Raw genomic sequence first — 17,429 nt, 5'->3', positions numbered from 1 at the left:
AAAGATAAAATTGGCATTAATTAAAATTATTAAAAATAATTTAGTCATAGAAAAATATTAGTATTAATTCGGTAAATTTTTAATGCTAAATAAAATTAAACGAAAAAACTAGAGCATTTAGGGGTAAAATAGTAATTTTGGACATAAAATAAATGTAAGAATTGTTGATTAACTTAGTAAAGGGTAAAAAGGTATGTTGGAAAGGATGTGAAGGTAAAATGGTAAAGTAATAACATTAGCAGTGAAAGCGTCACTAAAAGTCTAAAGAAAAGTAAAAATAGAAGTTATGTACAAAAGAGAAAAATTGAAATATATAAAAGTACGAAGGGTAAAATAGTAAATGTTACAAAGACTGAGAGATTTAAAAAGAAGAGATCGGGAACAAAATTTTATAAAAGAAAAGGGCAAAGAAGTCCTTTAAAAATAAAGTTTATTTGAAAAGTGTCCGAAAAAAAGAAAACTGTAAACCCCAAGGTGCTAAGAGATTATCTGAAAAGGAAGAGAGTTTGCTCCGATGGAACCAAAACCATGCTAAGAGATTATCTGAGGAGAAGGAGTTTCTACTCTGACGAAACCAGAACCATAAGATGTGGGGATGCCCACTTTATGTTGAAACCTGTTTCTCCAACTATTGGCATACTCTGGTGTCAAGTCTGTGACGATTGCCAGTTGCCGGAGTGCACGTGGCTTTGTCCATTAGGCACGTATCTATAACATACGCAGTTGAAAAATCATATCTAGGACTAGTTCTTAGGTAATGTCGGATTGCGGGTAGTCAACCGATGCATGAGCTTATCGCCTGCATAGGACTAGACATGTATCATACTTGGTTGCTGCATTTCTTTGCTTGTGATTGCTTACTGTTATTCTGTTATATACTTGTGACTGTGCTTGCTTGTATGTTAATCACCGTTGTAACCTTGCGAACACATAGACTTAGGCTACGGAACCCCTAGTTTCCTGGTAGTACCCTGCTGGGAACCTTTTCTCACCCCCCCTTACTTTTCCCGTTTTGCAGATGGGAATCAACATGATCTTCTTTGAGTTTTTCGCATTTGGACAGGCAAGTAGCAGCATCACGGGTGTGTCTGATGATTCTCTTCTTGTTTCAGCACAATATTTTCTCAGCTACCAAGATATCCATGAGCAGTAGCAATAATAGTAGTAGTAGTAGTCGTCGTCTTTGCCCTTCCTCTGTATAGACTTTTAGAGGGTTAGGTGCTTTTGTAAATATCTATATAAATAAGTTAGAACGAGTCCCAGAGTAGGGTGGCTCTTGTGAGTCGGGGCATATTAGTATAAATAATACCGTCTGAAAATATTTACTTGAATAAGCAATGACGTAACCCCGTGTGAACTATGATGTACTAAATGAGCCTCCAGGCATATATGTATGATATTATTATGTTTTTTTTTGTGTTTTCTATACTTCATGTAGATATTATCTATTTAATTATTACCTATTTTGTTATATCTATCTAACACGTGATCTCAACTAGTGCTACAGGCTCATATGTATATATTTAATATAAGGTCAAGAGCCTCTAAGAAAAGCCATGAAGTAGCACTGATATACCCCAATTTTGTGGTTTATCTTGTGTTGATTTTAGCAGATTTTATCATCTTTTCTCACATTTATTCAATGAAATAGCAAGGTTTTGTGAATTTCTCCTAATTTGAGCTTAAGAGTAAAAACATGCTTTTTAGGCCTCTAAATTGCTAATTTTAATTCACTTTGATTCCATTTGATGCCTTGATATGTTTGTTAAGTGATTTCAGGATTAGAAGGCAAATATTGGGTTGAAGGAATGAAGAAAAAGCATGCAAAAATGGAGAATTCATGAAGAAATGAGGATTTGCTGAACTGAAGGCACGCACACGCGTCACCCCACGCGCACGCATGACCAGAGAATCATCAAGCGACGCGCACGCATCATCCACGTGCACGCGTGATGTTGGTCACGTGCCTCACTTAAAGGCAAAACGCTGAGGGCGATTTCTGAGCTCAAGGAGGCCCAAATCCAACTCATTTCTTATGCTTTTGAATCCAATGATGGCAAAGGATTGGGAGGAGAACCATAGTGTAGTTTTCATCATGTTGTAGGTTACGATTCTAGAGAGAGAAGCTCTCCCTTCTCTCTAGAAGTTAGGGTAGTTTAGGTTAAATTTCCTTAGATCCAACCAATGATGGATCCAGAAAATTTTATCAGCGGGGGAAAAGGGGGAATCTGAATTATTTCCATCTTCCTCAACATATTCAAGAACATTAACCACAGAAGGAAATAAAGAAATTAATCTAAGTATAGTTCCATAGTGTGAACCCCATCTAGTATCTCCAGCTCTTTTCAAAGCTATTTCTTGATTCAAACCACGTCCACTAGAAATTTCTCCACTTTGTAATGCTTCAATTGTCTTAGTCATTTGACTATCACGAAGCATATCTCTTCGTTTACACGAAACTCCAACAACATTGCACAAATTGGTTAACAAATTAAAAAGCAAAGCAATTTCAACTTGTTTTTTTGCAACCGTTACAAGAGCTAACTGAAGTTGGTGGGCAAAGCAATGTACATAGAAAGCATAATAATTTTCTTTCAATATCAAAGTTTTCAAACCATTAAATTCTCCTTGCATATTACTTGCACCATCATATCCTTGGCCACGTACTCTTGATAAACTTAAATTATATGTTTCTAATAATGACTCTAATGCTAATTTTAGAGATAAAGCATTAGTACTAGAAACATAAACAAGACCAAGAAAATGCTCCCTAACTTGCCCTTCTTTATTCACATACCTTAAACAAACCGACATTTGCTCCTTAATAGAAATTTCGCGAGCTTCATCAACCAAAACAGCAAATAATTCATCCCCAAGATCATTTACAATAGCTTTTGTCGTTTCACTTGCAGCCGCTCTTACAATATCTTTTTGAATTGAAGGAGCTCTTAGTTTAAGATTCCCACGAGCATTTTTAAAAGCACGATCAATCTCTTCATTATGTTGTGCAAGAAAGTTTAGAAGTTCCAAAAAATTTCCTTGATTAACAGAATCATCTGTCTCATCATTACCACGAAAGGCCAATCCTTGTCGCAAAAGAAATCTAATACAATCAATTGTGGCTGTCAAGTGAATTTGATAATTCTTTTTAGTCTGCTCAGATTATTTTTCAATAGCAGCACTAATGTGTTGTTTTGGCTTCATAAGTACTTCACATTTTCTCCAAACTTGATTATGAGCACTATCATGAATCCCAACATGAGTTTGTAATCTCTCCTTTTTTTTCCAATTTGAAAAGCCATTGGTTACAAAAGCATCGCCACCTTCATTCTCAGGTTTCACAAGATAATAACAAAGACAAAAAACAGCATCTTTTGATATACTATACTCTAACCAATTGCCATAATCATCAAACCAACTAGGATTAAATCTTCGAAAAGAAGAACCACAAACAGTTTGCGGAAAATCATGAGTCCTTGGTTGACAAGGACCTTTTTGCAAATATGCACATCTAACTTTGTCTCTGTCTTTCGGATGATAACTTGAAATCTTTGGTCGTTGTCCTGGATCTGCTATGAGACTCTCTACTTCAAATTCTAAAAACCTCCTCTTATTAGAAGAGGTCGATGAATTGTTTTGGGATCCAATCTCCAATGATGAAGTTCTTTTGAAATATTTCTCCATTACTAATAAAAATAAAATTATAAATCTAAATTAATTAATCAATAAAATTAATTTATAATTTTTCTCAAATTGAGAAGTTCAGCATAGAAATATAAATAAAAAATTGATCCAATAACAACAGAAAATTGATCCAATAACAACAGTAGCAAGCTAGTAACTAATTCAATCACAAAATCAAGTTATGATATCAAAGAGGGCCAGAGCCCAGAGAGCTGAGAGGCATACATATATGATCATAAGATCATTTATTATTTTGCTGAAGCAGTGAAGCATGTGTTAGAGTACATAGTTAGCGATGATAATTAAATAAAATAGAATTTCTAAATTTGTATGGCACTTCATCACTTGTGATTTGTAAAATTATGCCAAGTACAGGCACCAAAGCCAATGGTGGTTAATGAAACTAAAGTATCAATTACATCAGAACAAATTCACAATTTCTAAATAAACCAACTATATCAAATATTCATTTATCAAACAATGAAACAAATGAGCAAAAAAATGAATGACCCAGTAAATTAAGTATCCCTACTACTGTACCAAGAGGCAAACTAAATTCCAGGGCCAGGACTAAGTATCAATTACATCAGAACAAATTCACAATTTCTAAATAAACTAACTATATCAAATATTCATTTACCAAACAATGAAACAAATGAGCAAAAAAATGAATGACCCAGTAAATTAAGTATCCCAATCATGTACCAAGAGGCAAACTAAACTCCAGAAGGATGAGTGGATGACCTAGTAGTGGTGTGGCGCTAGCGGCAACAGAGAAGAGGATTGTAGAATAAAAAAAAGAACCAGTCAACCAGAACTCCAGAAATTTAAAAGAAATTGATGTTTTTTGAAGAAGAAGGCAGAACCGCAGAATCAGATGCCGAATTGCTGAGTGCCTGAGTGCCAAAGGAAGGAACGCAGAAGAGTAACGCAGCAGCAGATCGACACAAATCATAAGCAGTGACGCAAAAGAAGGTAGAACCTGAGAAGTGAGAACCACTAGATGCGGCGTGGCGGCAATGCAAGGAGAAACCGACGGAGGACGGAGCCACGCGGGAGAATCGCAGCGATACAAGGAGTCGCGGGGAGCAGAAACGCAGAGTGACAGGGAGCTATTGAGTAGTGACACACTGCCACAGAGGACACATCCCACAACGGAGCGGCAGAAACTCGGAGTAGTGGTCTGGCGCCTGCGCTGCAGTGATTCTGGGGCTTGGAGGTTAGAGGGCAGAGGCTGGAGTAGTTAGAAATTTAGAAAGAAAGGGAGAAGAAGAACAGTTTAGGAAATTGGGGCTTTTGGCTGGGGCTTTGGGCTGGGGCTGGGGGCAAAAGTAATTATATAATGGGGGCAAACTTGATATTTCACTAAGAACTACTCTATATTATTTGAAATTTGACTGGGGGCAACTGCCCCCACTAACTTATGCATAAATCCGTCCCTGGATCCAACTTTTAATTCTTGTTTTGATTTAGTTTTCCTTTTTAATTTCTTGTTATTACACCTTTGTTCTTCTAGTTCTTGTTGTTAATTTCCTTATTTTGCCATTTTTTATATTCATGCACTCTTGTTGAATTCCATTTTTCTTTAATGCAATTTTATGTTTCCATGTCTCTTAGCTTTTATGTTTATCTTCATTGTTATTGTTGATTTCTTATTCAAGTTAGTTATGGGTTTTATTATTTCTTGCATTTTGTGATGTTTACTTTTATTACACTCTAGGTGTTTGTTAAAATGTTTTCACTAGTTTTAGATTAGTTTTCTTTACTCTTGACCTAGGCTAAGGGAATTGAGTGACCTTGAGTCATTGGGTTTCATTGAATTGGTGATTTGAGAATCCTATGTGGTCAATTTGATGTCTATTGATACTAACCTACTATTAAGCTAATTAATAGCTAGGTTGGGACTTATGGTTGATGTTGATCAAGCCTATTTGACGTACTTCAAGCTTAGGAGTAGACTTTTGACGTACTTAAAGCTTAGAAGTAGACTTAATGGGTTAGTCCTTCATAATTGTCAATATTTGGTAGACAAGAATGGTGATCTCAATTACCTATGTATAGCCAAGAGTTCTTTCCTTTATTTTATTAGTTCTTGTTATTTACTTTCTTGCTTTTATATTTCCTTGCCAATTATAAATCAAACCCCCTTGTTCTTCATAGCCAATAATTGATCACTTCATTGCAATTCCTTGTGAGACGACCCGAGGTTTAAATACTTCGGTTAATTTTCATTAGGGTTTGTGCATGTGACAACCAAAATCTTTAAAATTTGATTTGAGTATTGTTAGTTGGTTGGGAACTATACTACCAACGGAATTATTTTGTATGAAATTTCTAACCATACGAAAATACTTATTTCAAGCACCCGGTAGCTAGCATTGGTTATGACATGCAAGAAGTTGGGTCATCATAAATGGTATCAGAGCATTCATCCTTAGTAGAAACTGTGGAGTGGACTGACTATACTTCACTGCATACTCTACTTTTCTTATATCATGTCACTAGGATATCTCCGATGATATTATTGCATGATGTCTGTGAGCGTACATTTAGAAATGTTAGAATTTAAAATTGGATATATTAAGACTAGTCATCTTAATGTTGATTATTTGGTGTTAACAAGATCTCGATGTCTACAAACAGGTGTAGCCCCCATTAAGCGAGTCTGAGTTCCGAGCTGGCGTTTGACCCGGATGCCTTGCTAGAATCTATGAATGCAATGGTTGTAGTTGTGCGCAATTCCGTCGCTGCAACTAACAGAGTGGTGGAAAGAATGGTACGACAGCAGGGGAACGGGAATGGGCACAGCCATAGAAACAAAAATGGACCGGAAAATGGCGTACCCAAGGGGGATAGGCCGATAACTCTGGTATCCTTCCTTAAAGTTAATCCGCTCCAATTCTCTGGGACCACCAACCCGACCTTCGAAGATGATTGGTCTCGCGCCATAGAACGGGTTTTGCAAGTGCAATGTGCTCCTGAAGGACAACAAGTGGAGTTTGCCACTTACATGTTGAAGAGGGATGCACAACTTTGATGGCAAGGAGTGAGCCAGTTGTTGGGACAAGGAGGCACTGAGATCACTTGGACTGACTTCCACACTGAGTTCTACAAGAAATATTTTCCTCCGTCCGCCCGTACCGCCAAGGGGTTAGAATTACTGTAGTTGAGGCAGGGAAGCATAACGGTGGCTGAGTACACCCGGAAGTTTGAGGACTTGTGCCGATTTTCGAAGGTTTGCCAGGAAAATCTTGTGGAATATGAAGAGTGAAAGTGTATTAAATATAAAGGAGGTCTTAGGAAAGAACTGACGGCTTCAATGGGACCGATGGAGATTAGAAACTTTGTGGAGCTAGTAAATAAGAGCGAGTTGGCTGATGACTGTACCAAGAAGTTAACAGTTACACGAGCAAGCCGTCGAAAAGATACACAACAAGACTTCAATCGAAGTTTGGCCCTCTCGAGGTAGAGATTTCAAGGCTAATGGTCAGCAACAACAAAACGGTAACCCTGCTATTCATATCAACGGCGATACCAACAATCATAACCAGGGTCAAGGGGAAGGAATGCAATTTCTACAAATTCAAAGAGGCTCAATATGATCAAGTTGTGGAAAGAATTATGGCAGCAAATCTTGCCAATTCGGAACGAATGTTTGTTATTTCTGTGACGGAGTAGGACACCTGGTAAGAGACTGCCAGAACAAAAAGGACCAACGCACTTCTAGGCCTCGACAACTGGAAAGAGTTTTACCGTGACTACTAACAAGCACCACTAGGTTCGGTCCCTTTGCTTGAGGTGAGTGTTATGCTAATTAAGGACCTTAACTATAAAGTGAGACATAGATGTTCCTATAACTCCTTGGCATAGCTGAAATTTGGAGGACAAAAAAGTTTTTTTAAGGAGGGTAGAATGTAAGAACCAGGATTTTGGTAAACTAACTTTTCTGGTTATTTGTAACTTACTTCACAAAATCTTGAATTGTGGCCCAACAACTATTAGTGAGATAAGACCAATGGTAAAATATATATATAAATTAGAAAATAGTAATTAATAGGTTAAACTTGACTTTATGAGGGTAATTGATTCCTCTAAGTCAAATTTGACTAGTAAAAAATAAATACTTGCTTACCATTGGTTTGTTTTTCTCACTAGAAATTTTTGGAGCAGGGAATTCACTTTTAGTGATGTTTTTGTGTGTGTCGGAAAAAATTAGTAACAAAAAAGACTCAGAATCAGTAGTAAAAATTATTTCTATCTTAGTAATTGTATCCCAAGATTAATATTAGCCATCCATTCATGATTTATTTCTTTATGAATTAATTTTAGTCATTAATTATTTTACCACACGGTAAAATTTATCCCAAATAGAATTTCTGACTAGTATTTTACAAACGACTACTAGAGACTCCGAATCCTCTTACTTGCCACCCAACTAATTCGCCCTTCCCTCTCAGTCTTTGGACCGAGATTATCTCAGACTCCCACCCCTCTCTGCTATTTCCTTGAAATCACGCCCTTTCTCTCTTATTCTCAACCTATTCTCCTCTGATTTTTCCAGCACCCTTTTACTATATTAGTTAGGTCAGACCTCAGTATTTTATTTAAAATAATCACTACCAAAAAATTTAACAACATTTTTACCACAAAAGTGAGAGAAAAACTGTGAGTTAGAGAGAAAAAAATAGGAACTTCTTCACTAATTTTTGTGTTTCTAGCCTTCATTCCTTCTGTTCTTTCATTGTTCTTCAAGTGTTTTTCAATAATTCAAGTCATACAAACATAATTCTTTGCTCGTTTTACTAATTCTTCTATTTTTACCGAAATTTTAGCAAGGTAAGCTCTTGCTCATTCTCCATTCTTTTTATTTTTTCAGTAGTGATCGTGATGAATTCTTATTCTCTTTCATGTATAAAAAATTTCTCTTAAAGTCTATATGGAGCACACTAAAAGAGCTAGAGAAATTCAAGCTCAAAGTAGTTAATTTTATCATTTTTTGTGACACTTTTTGGCTAAGAAAAATATTGCACAACCACTAGTTGTGTCTCTGTCTTCGTGTGAATATTTCCTGGTGTGTGATAAGAACTAAATTAAATAAGAGGTAAAGGTTAGGAATAGTTAGAATATGTTTGTGCTTAATTCAGTGTTCATATAAATCACTTTGTGGTAATTTTGTGCTTGATTTTAATTCTGAAAATTCAATGATGCTTTTCTATTTTTGGACTATTATTTGAATGATATATGAACTTTATTTACCTCTGAAAAATGTATGGGACAACCGAAACATAATGGAGCACTTGGTTTTCAGTTTCAAGCCTAAAAACGTCACTAAAAGTGGATAAAATACAAAACTGTATTTCTGAAAATTTCAGCCCCTGAAAACTTGAAAAGTACCATGTTAAAGAGTTAAAAAGAAGTTAGAAAAATAGTTTTAATCCTATAAAACAAATGGGTAAAAATAAAAAGGGTGTTATAGTCATTTTTGGATAAAAAGAGGGTTAAAAATATAATTTAATTGAAAGATCAGTAAAATTCTAAACTTAGTGTCATTAGGACTAAAATAGTAATTATATAAATTATTTGGGTCCAAATTATAATTAAAATAAAATTTCAGACCTAAATAAAAGTTTTAGTAAAAGTTAGAAGTACGGTAAAAAGTGATAACTAAAACAAGTAAATAATTAATAAAGGGTAAAATCATCCTTTAGGCTCCTAAAGATAAAATTAGTATTAATTAAAATGATTAAGGATAATTTGACCATAGAAAAATATTAGGGTTAATTCGGTAAAGTTTTAACGCTAAATAAAATTAAACGAAAAAATTATAGCACTTAGGGGTAAAATGATAATTTTGGATATAAAAAAGGTAAAAAGGTATGTTAAGAAGAATACGAGAGTAAAATAGTAAAGTAATAATATTAGTTGTGAAAGTTTCACTAAAAGCCTAAAGAAAACAGTAAAAAAAAAAGTTATGTACAAAAAGGCAAAATTGAAAATATATAAAAGTACTAAGGGTAAAATAGTAAATATGAAAAGGCTGAGAGATTTAAAGAGAAGAGATTAGGCATAAGTTTTTATAAAATAAAAGGGTAGAGAAGTCCCTTAGAGATAAAGTTTATTTGAAAAGTGTCGCCGAAAAAGAAAGTTGTAACTCTAAGGTGCTAAGAGATTATCTGGGGAGGAGAAGTGTCTGCTCCGACGGAACCAGAATCATACTAAGAGATTATCTGGGGAGAATGAATTTCTGCTTCGATGGAACTAAAACCATAACATGTGAGGATGTCCACTTTGTATTGAAACATGTTTCTCCAACTATTTGCATGCTATGGCATCAAGCTCTTCAACGATTGCCAGTTATTAGAATGCACATGACTTTGTCCATTAGGCACGTATGCAGAACGTGCACAGTTGAAAAAATTATATCTAGGACTAGTTTCTAGGTAACGTCGGGTTGAGGTAGTTAACCGACGCATGAACTCATGGCCCACATAGGACCAGACATGTATTATTATACTTGGTTGCTACATTTTTCTACTTGTGATTGCTTACTATTATTCTATTGTATACTTGTGACTGTGCTTGTTTGTATGTTAATCGCTGTTATAACCTTGTGAACACTTGGACTTAGGCTGCGGAACCCCTATTTTCCTGTGTAGTACCTTAGATTCTCACCCCCTTACTTTCTTCCATTCTGCATATGAGAATCAGTGTGATCTTTTTTGAGTTTTCCGTATTTGGACAGGCGAGCAACAACATCACAGATGTGTCCGATGACTCTCTTCTTACTTCAGTAGAGTGTTTTCTCAGCTACCAAGATATCCATGAGCAATAACAATAATAGTTGCAGTAGTAGTAGTCGTGCATCTTTGTCCTCGCTCTGTATAGACTTTTAGAGGGTTAAATGCTTTTGTAAATATCTATATAAATAAATTAGAACGGGTTTCGGATCGGACTAGGGTAGCTTTTGTGAGTCGAAATTTGTTAGTATAAATAATAGAGTCTGTAAATATTTACATGAATTAACAACGACGTAACCCGATATAAACTATGATGTAATAAATGAGTTTTCGGATATATATGTATGAAATTATTATATTTTTTGTATTTGTTATGATTCATATAGATATTATGTATTTAACTATTACCTATTCCGTTATATCTATCTAACACGTGATTTCAATTAGTGCTATAGACTTATATGTATATATTTAATATATTTAATATACAGTCTAAAATTTTTTAAAAAAAATCATGAAGTAAATATATATTGATACTGTTCGCACATTTTTAACATAATATGCATTATGCACAATATTAAAGAATTTTGTAATTAAATGATGAATTTTGAATTTCTTAATTAGTGTACAAGTGATTACTCTCTCTGCTAGTCCGAAATAACATCACCATTAGCAGCATATCTTAAAAATAATTCGGACAATTTCACATCAGATAAGTAAAATCTTTGTTAAACTAACGATGAAAATCAGAGCATTGACGCTATAGAAGTATAGATAGATAAAGTTCACAAGAAATTCAGGTTGGTTTTGACTAATTAACCTTTACCCTATAAGTCTATAAAAGAAATATTCCTTCGGACCATTTTTTAATCTATCAGAATTTTGGTTGGAATTTGCAGGACAATATTTGTAAAAAAAAAAAAAAGAGAGAGAGAAAAAGGAGTAGAGAGAGAAAAAGGAGTTTGAACGTGATGATGAAGAAGTTGAGTTGAAAATGAAATAAAGCTGTAAATTATAGGAGATATATTATTCCAATTGCTATTTAGAAGCGTGTGTTTCATACAAAAAAGAAGAGAATCACACGGCGCAGTAATCAAGTGATTTATTTGAAGTATTAATTTACAATTAAAGGAAGAAAAGGCCTTAATTAGTTTAATTAGCTAGCAAGAGTGAAGGAAATGATGGTGGAGAGGAAGGGACTCCTTGTGGATTCGCCAGCGGAGATGAAGGAAGTCATCGACGGAACAAGGGAGCTTGAGGGGGCCGTGGGTGTGGTAGCCATAAACGTCGTATGCTCTTTGAAGAAGGCCCTCAAGAAGAGGATGATAGAGGTACCATATGGGGATGTTGAATCTCTCCAATTCTCGTTCTTCTTCTTCTTCTTCTTCCTCCCAACCCACTTGAACTGTCACCCATCCCTTCTTCACCTTCATCTTCTTCTCTTCTTCTTCTTGTTGCATATTCACTTCCCAGTTCCCAATGCAAACACCACTGCCTACTTAGTCACCATTTCCTCTATTTATATCCATGCGCGGCTCTTGGTGGCCGGCTTGTGGGCTCTGCCCCCCTTTAATGAGGAAATTCCGTGTATAACCCTTTCTTTGATAAACTTTGAATAACAATTCTATTTTATTTACGTTTTTTATTTTTCTTCTAATTTTAATAATTAAAAATACTGAAAATAAAATAGAAACCAAAAACACACTAAATATAGGCTCAATTTTATGGAAATGGAACCTATACGTGTGCTTTTCTTGGATATAGAAGCATGGGGGAGTAGACGTATATGTGGGACAGCTTTTTGTCAGTGTCACATAGAAGAACTCGGACCGTGCATTTTCTTTGTTTATAAATTTTGCCTATCAAATCGCACGGTCCGATTTGTATGCTAATGAGAAATAAAATTTGGGGTGTTCTAAATCGGACCCTCCGTGTTACCTTAACGTGGTTTTTTAATATGCAATGTAGTACAAGTCGCATGGTCCGAGTTCCATGCTTTGATTTTGAAAAAAACTCGGACCCTCCGTTTTGAGTACAGATGGAAATTGTTTTGGTGAACTGAGAGCTGAAATCACATGGTGAATGAAATCGGACTGTCCGTGTGGGTGGTGTCAACTCGCAGGGTCCGAGTTGTTCCCTCCTAACACCACAAACATGTTAAGCACACCCCTTCCCCATAATGGAGTCCAGCACGTACTCTGTACTCTTATGTAAACTAAAAAGCGCTAAACCCTTAATTATTTTATAATAAATAGTTATTTTTATATAAAATTATCAGTTAAAAATTATTAAATAATTTATATATATAACTAAATTATAATCTAATAATTTTTTACTATAAAAAGGACCATAAGTTAATGGAAGTTTTTTGGACTTTTTTTTAAAGGTTCTTTGGATTTTTTATTTTTCCCACGTTTAAATTGATGCTAAATTGAATGCAGCATTACGCGTTTCTTTTCTTGATCTAATAAACACGCATAGGAAAGTAGCAAACAAAGCTTACATGGTAGAGGTTTTAACTTCATATTATTTCACTACCAAGTATTATACATTTAGACACTATTTTTATGTATGATGACTCTTACGAGTTACAAAGATTATTCCATACAATAATAATGTACTAGTAGTCAAGGGAAAAGTCGTAATGCGCCATTCTTAATCTTCAACTTGCCCCATTTTTTCATCTTTCAATTAAAGAAAAGCAATATTCTGCACATACATTATCTTATCCTTTTTCTTTTTCCTTCATTATGGATTTGTTCTTTTCAAATTTGATTGCATCACGCACTTGGACTGGTTTTAATGGGATTAAACAAATGCTAATCATAATAATAAGACGATAACCAGATAATGACACCACAACGCACAACTAAATTAATAGTAGTGGCCAAGTCATAATGCTAATATTAAACGGAATAGGGAATACGGGCATTGTACTACGTAAGTACGTATGTAGAATCCTAGCCATTGGATAAAGCCACACCACTACCTGATGAAAGTTGCATAACAGCAGACCCTAACGGCCAATAGGCCACCAACTGTTGACTACAATGGTCAACAGTCAAAAACTATATATCATATGTACGGAAATGGTTTTTTTATATTGGCAAATTTTTTTGTGTCTGAGTTTGGTGTCAAATTTGTGGAACTTATTTATTATTTAAAAATAATTTATTTTTATATTTTTAAAATTAAGTATTAATTTTTATCTTTTTTTAATAAATTAGACAATTATATATAGACACCATAACAAATACTTTCCAATTTTTACCTATACTTTCTAAATAATTATTCAAATATTTCTATAAAATTTTAGATAAATACTTAAGTAGTTTGTCAAGCACAAAAATCGTTTCTCACTTATAAAAAATATTATTTTTTTGGTTATTTTTATCATGCTTTATAATATTTTAAAGGTATTTTTATCGTTATTAAAAGTGGAAAATATTTCTGTTGGCGTTTGAAAAAAATTGATAGCAGTTTTGGTAATTTATCTTTTTATGCAAAATAAGAAATATCTACACCTATTATATGCTAATCAGTTTAACTAAATATTTTAAATTATTTAATATGTCATCTTCATGTAAGTAATTATCATATGAATGTATGCTCCTATATATTTTTAGAAATTTTTATTCTAGAAATATCAACTTTAATAATCTTAAATAAGTGATAGTCATTAGCAAAATCTTAATACAATCCTCTTTCACAATATGATATGAGAGAGCACAAATTAAAATTTGCACATTCTTTGTGAATAACTAAATATTGATTTCGTCCCTTGCCTATCCCAAAGAAATGAGGCGTAAGAAGCAAGAATTGTTGGATAATGATGGCAACATAAAACCATTTATATCATCACAAGCTTGAACTAACACGACAATGAATTTTGAGAGATCCCCCAAGCAAAGTTTGACCCACTCCCCCAAAACTCGTGGCATGATTTACAAGTGCCTAACAACTACTTGAATTTCTTCTCTTCTGTCTGCCCCTAACATTGTGCCCTCTCAGATTTCCAAGTACACGTTTCTTCTCCCTATTTGGTTCAATTTTTAGTTTAATTAATTGAAAAGAAAGTAAATTATAAAGTAAATAATCTTAAATATGGAAGTACGTAACTTTCATGTGAGGTTGAAAACCACTTCATAAATGTTTTACCGACATACTAACATTATTACAATATTACCATTGTGTATTAAGTGATCAAAAGTTAAAACAAAGAGGCACTTTGTTGGATTACTTAAAAAAATGGCTTTTCGGTCCTGAGATGATTCAAAAGAAGGTCGAAAGCATTGAAATGAACAAGCCACAACTTTGCGTGGTTTACAATTTAGAGCTAGCAGCCAACCATGACACGTAGCATGGTTGTATTGTTAATGATGTTTACATTTCCGTCTAGGTTTCTTTTTGTATACATTTAATTTAATTTTATCGTGGGTTTTGAATTGTGTTAATTTTATTTATTCTGTACATATTTTTACCCCCTTTTTTTTGGTAGAAATTTAAATATAATTATTTTTATATAAAATTAATAAATAAAAATTATTAAATAATTTAATATATTTAATTATATTTATGAAAACCACAAAAAAAAGGCATATTTATGAAAATGAAAGAGGAATAAGATGGAAGATATAGTAGGGACCATAGCTTCTATTTTTTCAGATTTTGTTTTAAAACTTCCAAATAAATTTTCTCTAAAAAGCATTTTATTTTAAACAGTTAGATAGATTATATAGATTATAGAATAAGTCCAAAGTTGTTTATCAATATTTTTATTAACTTAAATTTTGATTTAAAAAATTATGTTGTAATTCTTTAGCAAAATTAAACCTAAAATTTAAAATTTTAGAATTGAATGAAATTCTAAATTAATTAGAATATCTTTTTATAAATGTCTATTTTGCCAGTCGAAAGACGTAGACTTAGGTTGTCTTGGTGATGTGTTGCTGCCTTTCCTAAATGATGAAGTCTGTTGTAGCCTCACAGCGCCAGATACTCTAGAAAAAGTTAACTCGGCTGTTTTCAGTATGCATTCTTTTAAGGCGCCGGGCCCTAATGGGTTTCAAGCTTTCTTCTTTTAAAGAATATTGGGAGATTGTTGGTTTTGATGTTTGGACTATGGTTCGTCATGCGTTCTCTGATTTGGATATGGATCCAAGGATGAGGGAAACTCTTGTGGTTCTTATTCCGAAGGTAGAAAATCCGGTTTTCATGAAGGATTTCCGACCTATTAGTCTTTGTAATGTGGTTTACAAAGTTATAATGAAGGTCCTAGTCAATAGACTTCGTCCCCATCTCAAAGAGATTGTTGGGCCCCTTCAAGGAGGGTTTATCCCGGAGAGAGGAATCCCAGACAACATCATTGTAGCACAAGATGTTCTCCATTTCATGAAGAAGACAAAGTAAAAAAAAGGCACCCTAACCTTTAAGATTGATTTGGAGAAAGCGTACGATAGAGTGGATTGGAGATTTCTGAAACAAACCCTTGTGAGTTTTGGCTTTCCTCTTCCAACAGTCAATCTGATTATGCGTTGTGTCATAGCTTCCTCACTGTCTATCCTCTGGAATGGGGATAGATTAAATAGCTTCACTCCGAGCAGGGGTCTTAGACAAGGAGATCCTATATCACCGTATCTGTTTGTGTTGTGTATGGAGAGATTGTCCTGTTCTATTAATCAGCAAGTTGATAAGGGCTTGTGGAAGCCGGTTGCGATTTCTAGAGGGGGTCCAAGAATTTCTCCTTTGATGTTTGCCGATGATTTGCTTCTTTTCTGTAAAGCCGAAAAACAACAAGTTCAAACTGTAATGGTAGCTTTAGAGAATTTTTGCAGAGCCTCTGAAATGAAGGTTAATGTGGAGAAATCTAAAGCGCTATGCTCCAGAAATGTTTTAGCGATAAGAAAAGAGATTTTCACCGGAGTGTCTTCCATCAGATTCGTCCAGAACTTGAGCAAGTATTTAGGGGTAAATCTTAATCACTCTAGGGTGACACGCGCAACTTTCAACGATGTTCTGGATAAGATTCGGAGAAGGCTAGCTAGCTGGAAAGGGAGATTGCTTAATAAGGCAAGAAGACTTTGTTTGCTCAACTCAGTAGTGACTGCAATTCCTACTTACCACATGCAAGTATCTCTCTTCCCTAAAGGGGTAACTAATAAGATAGAATTCATGATGCAAAACTTTCTATAGAAGGGTCAAGCTGATGGTAGAGGCTTGAATCTAGTTAACTGGAAAGTGTTGGTCACCCCTAAGAAGTTTGGAGGTCTGGAAATTAGAGACCCTTTTTGTGCTAATATTTCTCTTCTTAGAAAGCTAGTTTGGCAATTTTTTCACCATCCGCATAAGCTATGGGTTCAACTGTTGACGGAGAAATACTATTCTTCTAAGGATGATTGTTTCAGTCGGTCTCGAAGAAGGAGATCTTATGTTTGGAAGAGTATATGTCGAGCCTGGGATATCCTGAAGGAAGGTTTTATTTGGTGCATTGGAGATTTGGAACAGAACTTTTGGTTTTCTAAATGAAGAAGAGAGGGGCGACTGTGTCAGGAGATAGATTATGTTTACATTTCTGATTCGGATCTCAGGATCTTGGACCTTTGGTCATATGGACAATGGAACCTTGAGAATATCTATTCTCCTCTGAATTAGTCTCTGCAGAACAATATTAACTCTTACAACCCGGATGTTCAAGCTGGTTCACAGGTCGGTTGGTGTTGGACTGGTGCGGCTTCAAAGGTTTATGATTCTCGTAGTGGTTATTTGTGGTTCAATAAGAAGATGTTTAGTTGGGAGGATAGGGGTAATTGGCTTTGGCTTTGGCGTCAACATATTCCGGAAAAGCACAAATTTTTGGCTTGGCTATGTCTTCGGGAGGCTCTTCCTACTGCTGCATTTCGTTTTATGAGGGGCATTTCGCACATGGATAGCTATCCACGATGTTTCTCAGGTCAGGAATCGATTTTACATTGTATTCAGGATTGTCCAAAAGCCCAACTAGTTTAGCAA

At 34.8% G+C, this 17,429-nt stretch overlaps 1 protein-coding gene across 1 annotated transcript in view; it reads right to left on the bottom strand.

Moving 5' to 3' along the window:
• The window catches only part of LOC107633559 (zinc finger MYM-type protein 1-like), a 6,043-nt gene extending 2,359 nt beyond the window's left edge, over positions 1–3,684 (bottom strand). Inside the window, exons 1-2 of the mRNA XM_016337173.1 lie at positions 3,310–3,684; positions 2,183–3,153 (exon numbers count right to left, since the gene is read on the bottom strand). Of these exons, the coding sequence (XP_016192659.1) occupies positions 2,183–3,153; positions 3,310–3,684 (1,346 nt within the window). The remainder of the gene's footprint in view (positions 1–2,182; positions 3,154–3,309) is intronic.

This window comes from Arachis ipaensis, chromosome B03, assembly GCF_000816755.2.
Source record: "Arachis ipaensis cultivar K30076 chromosome B03, Araip1.1, whole genome shotgun sequence".
Taxonomy (NCBI): domain Eukaryota; kingdom Viridiplantae; phylum Streptophyta; class Magnoliopsida; order Fabales; family Fabaceae; genus Arachis; species Arachis ipaensis.
This window is presented reverse-complemented; position numbering and strand designations above follow the sequence as displayed.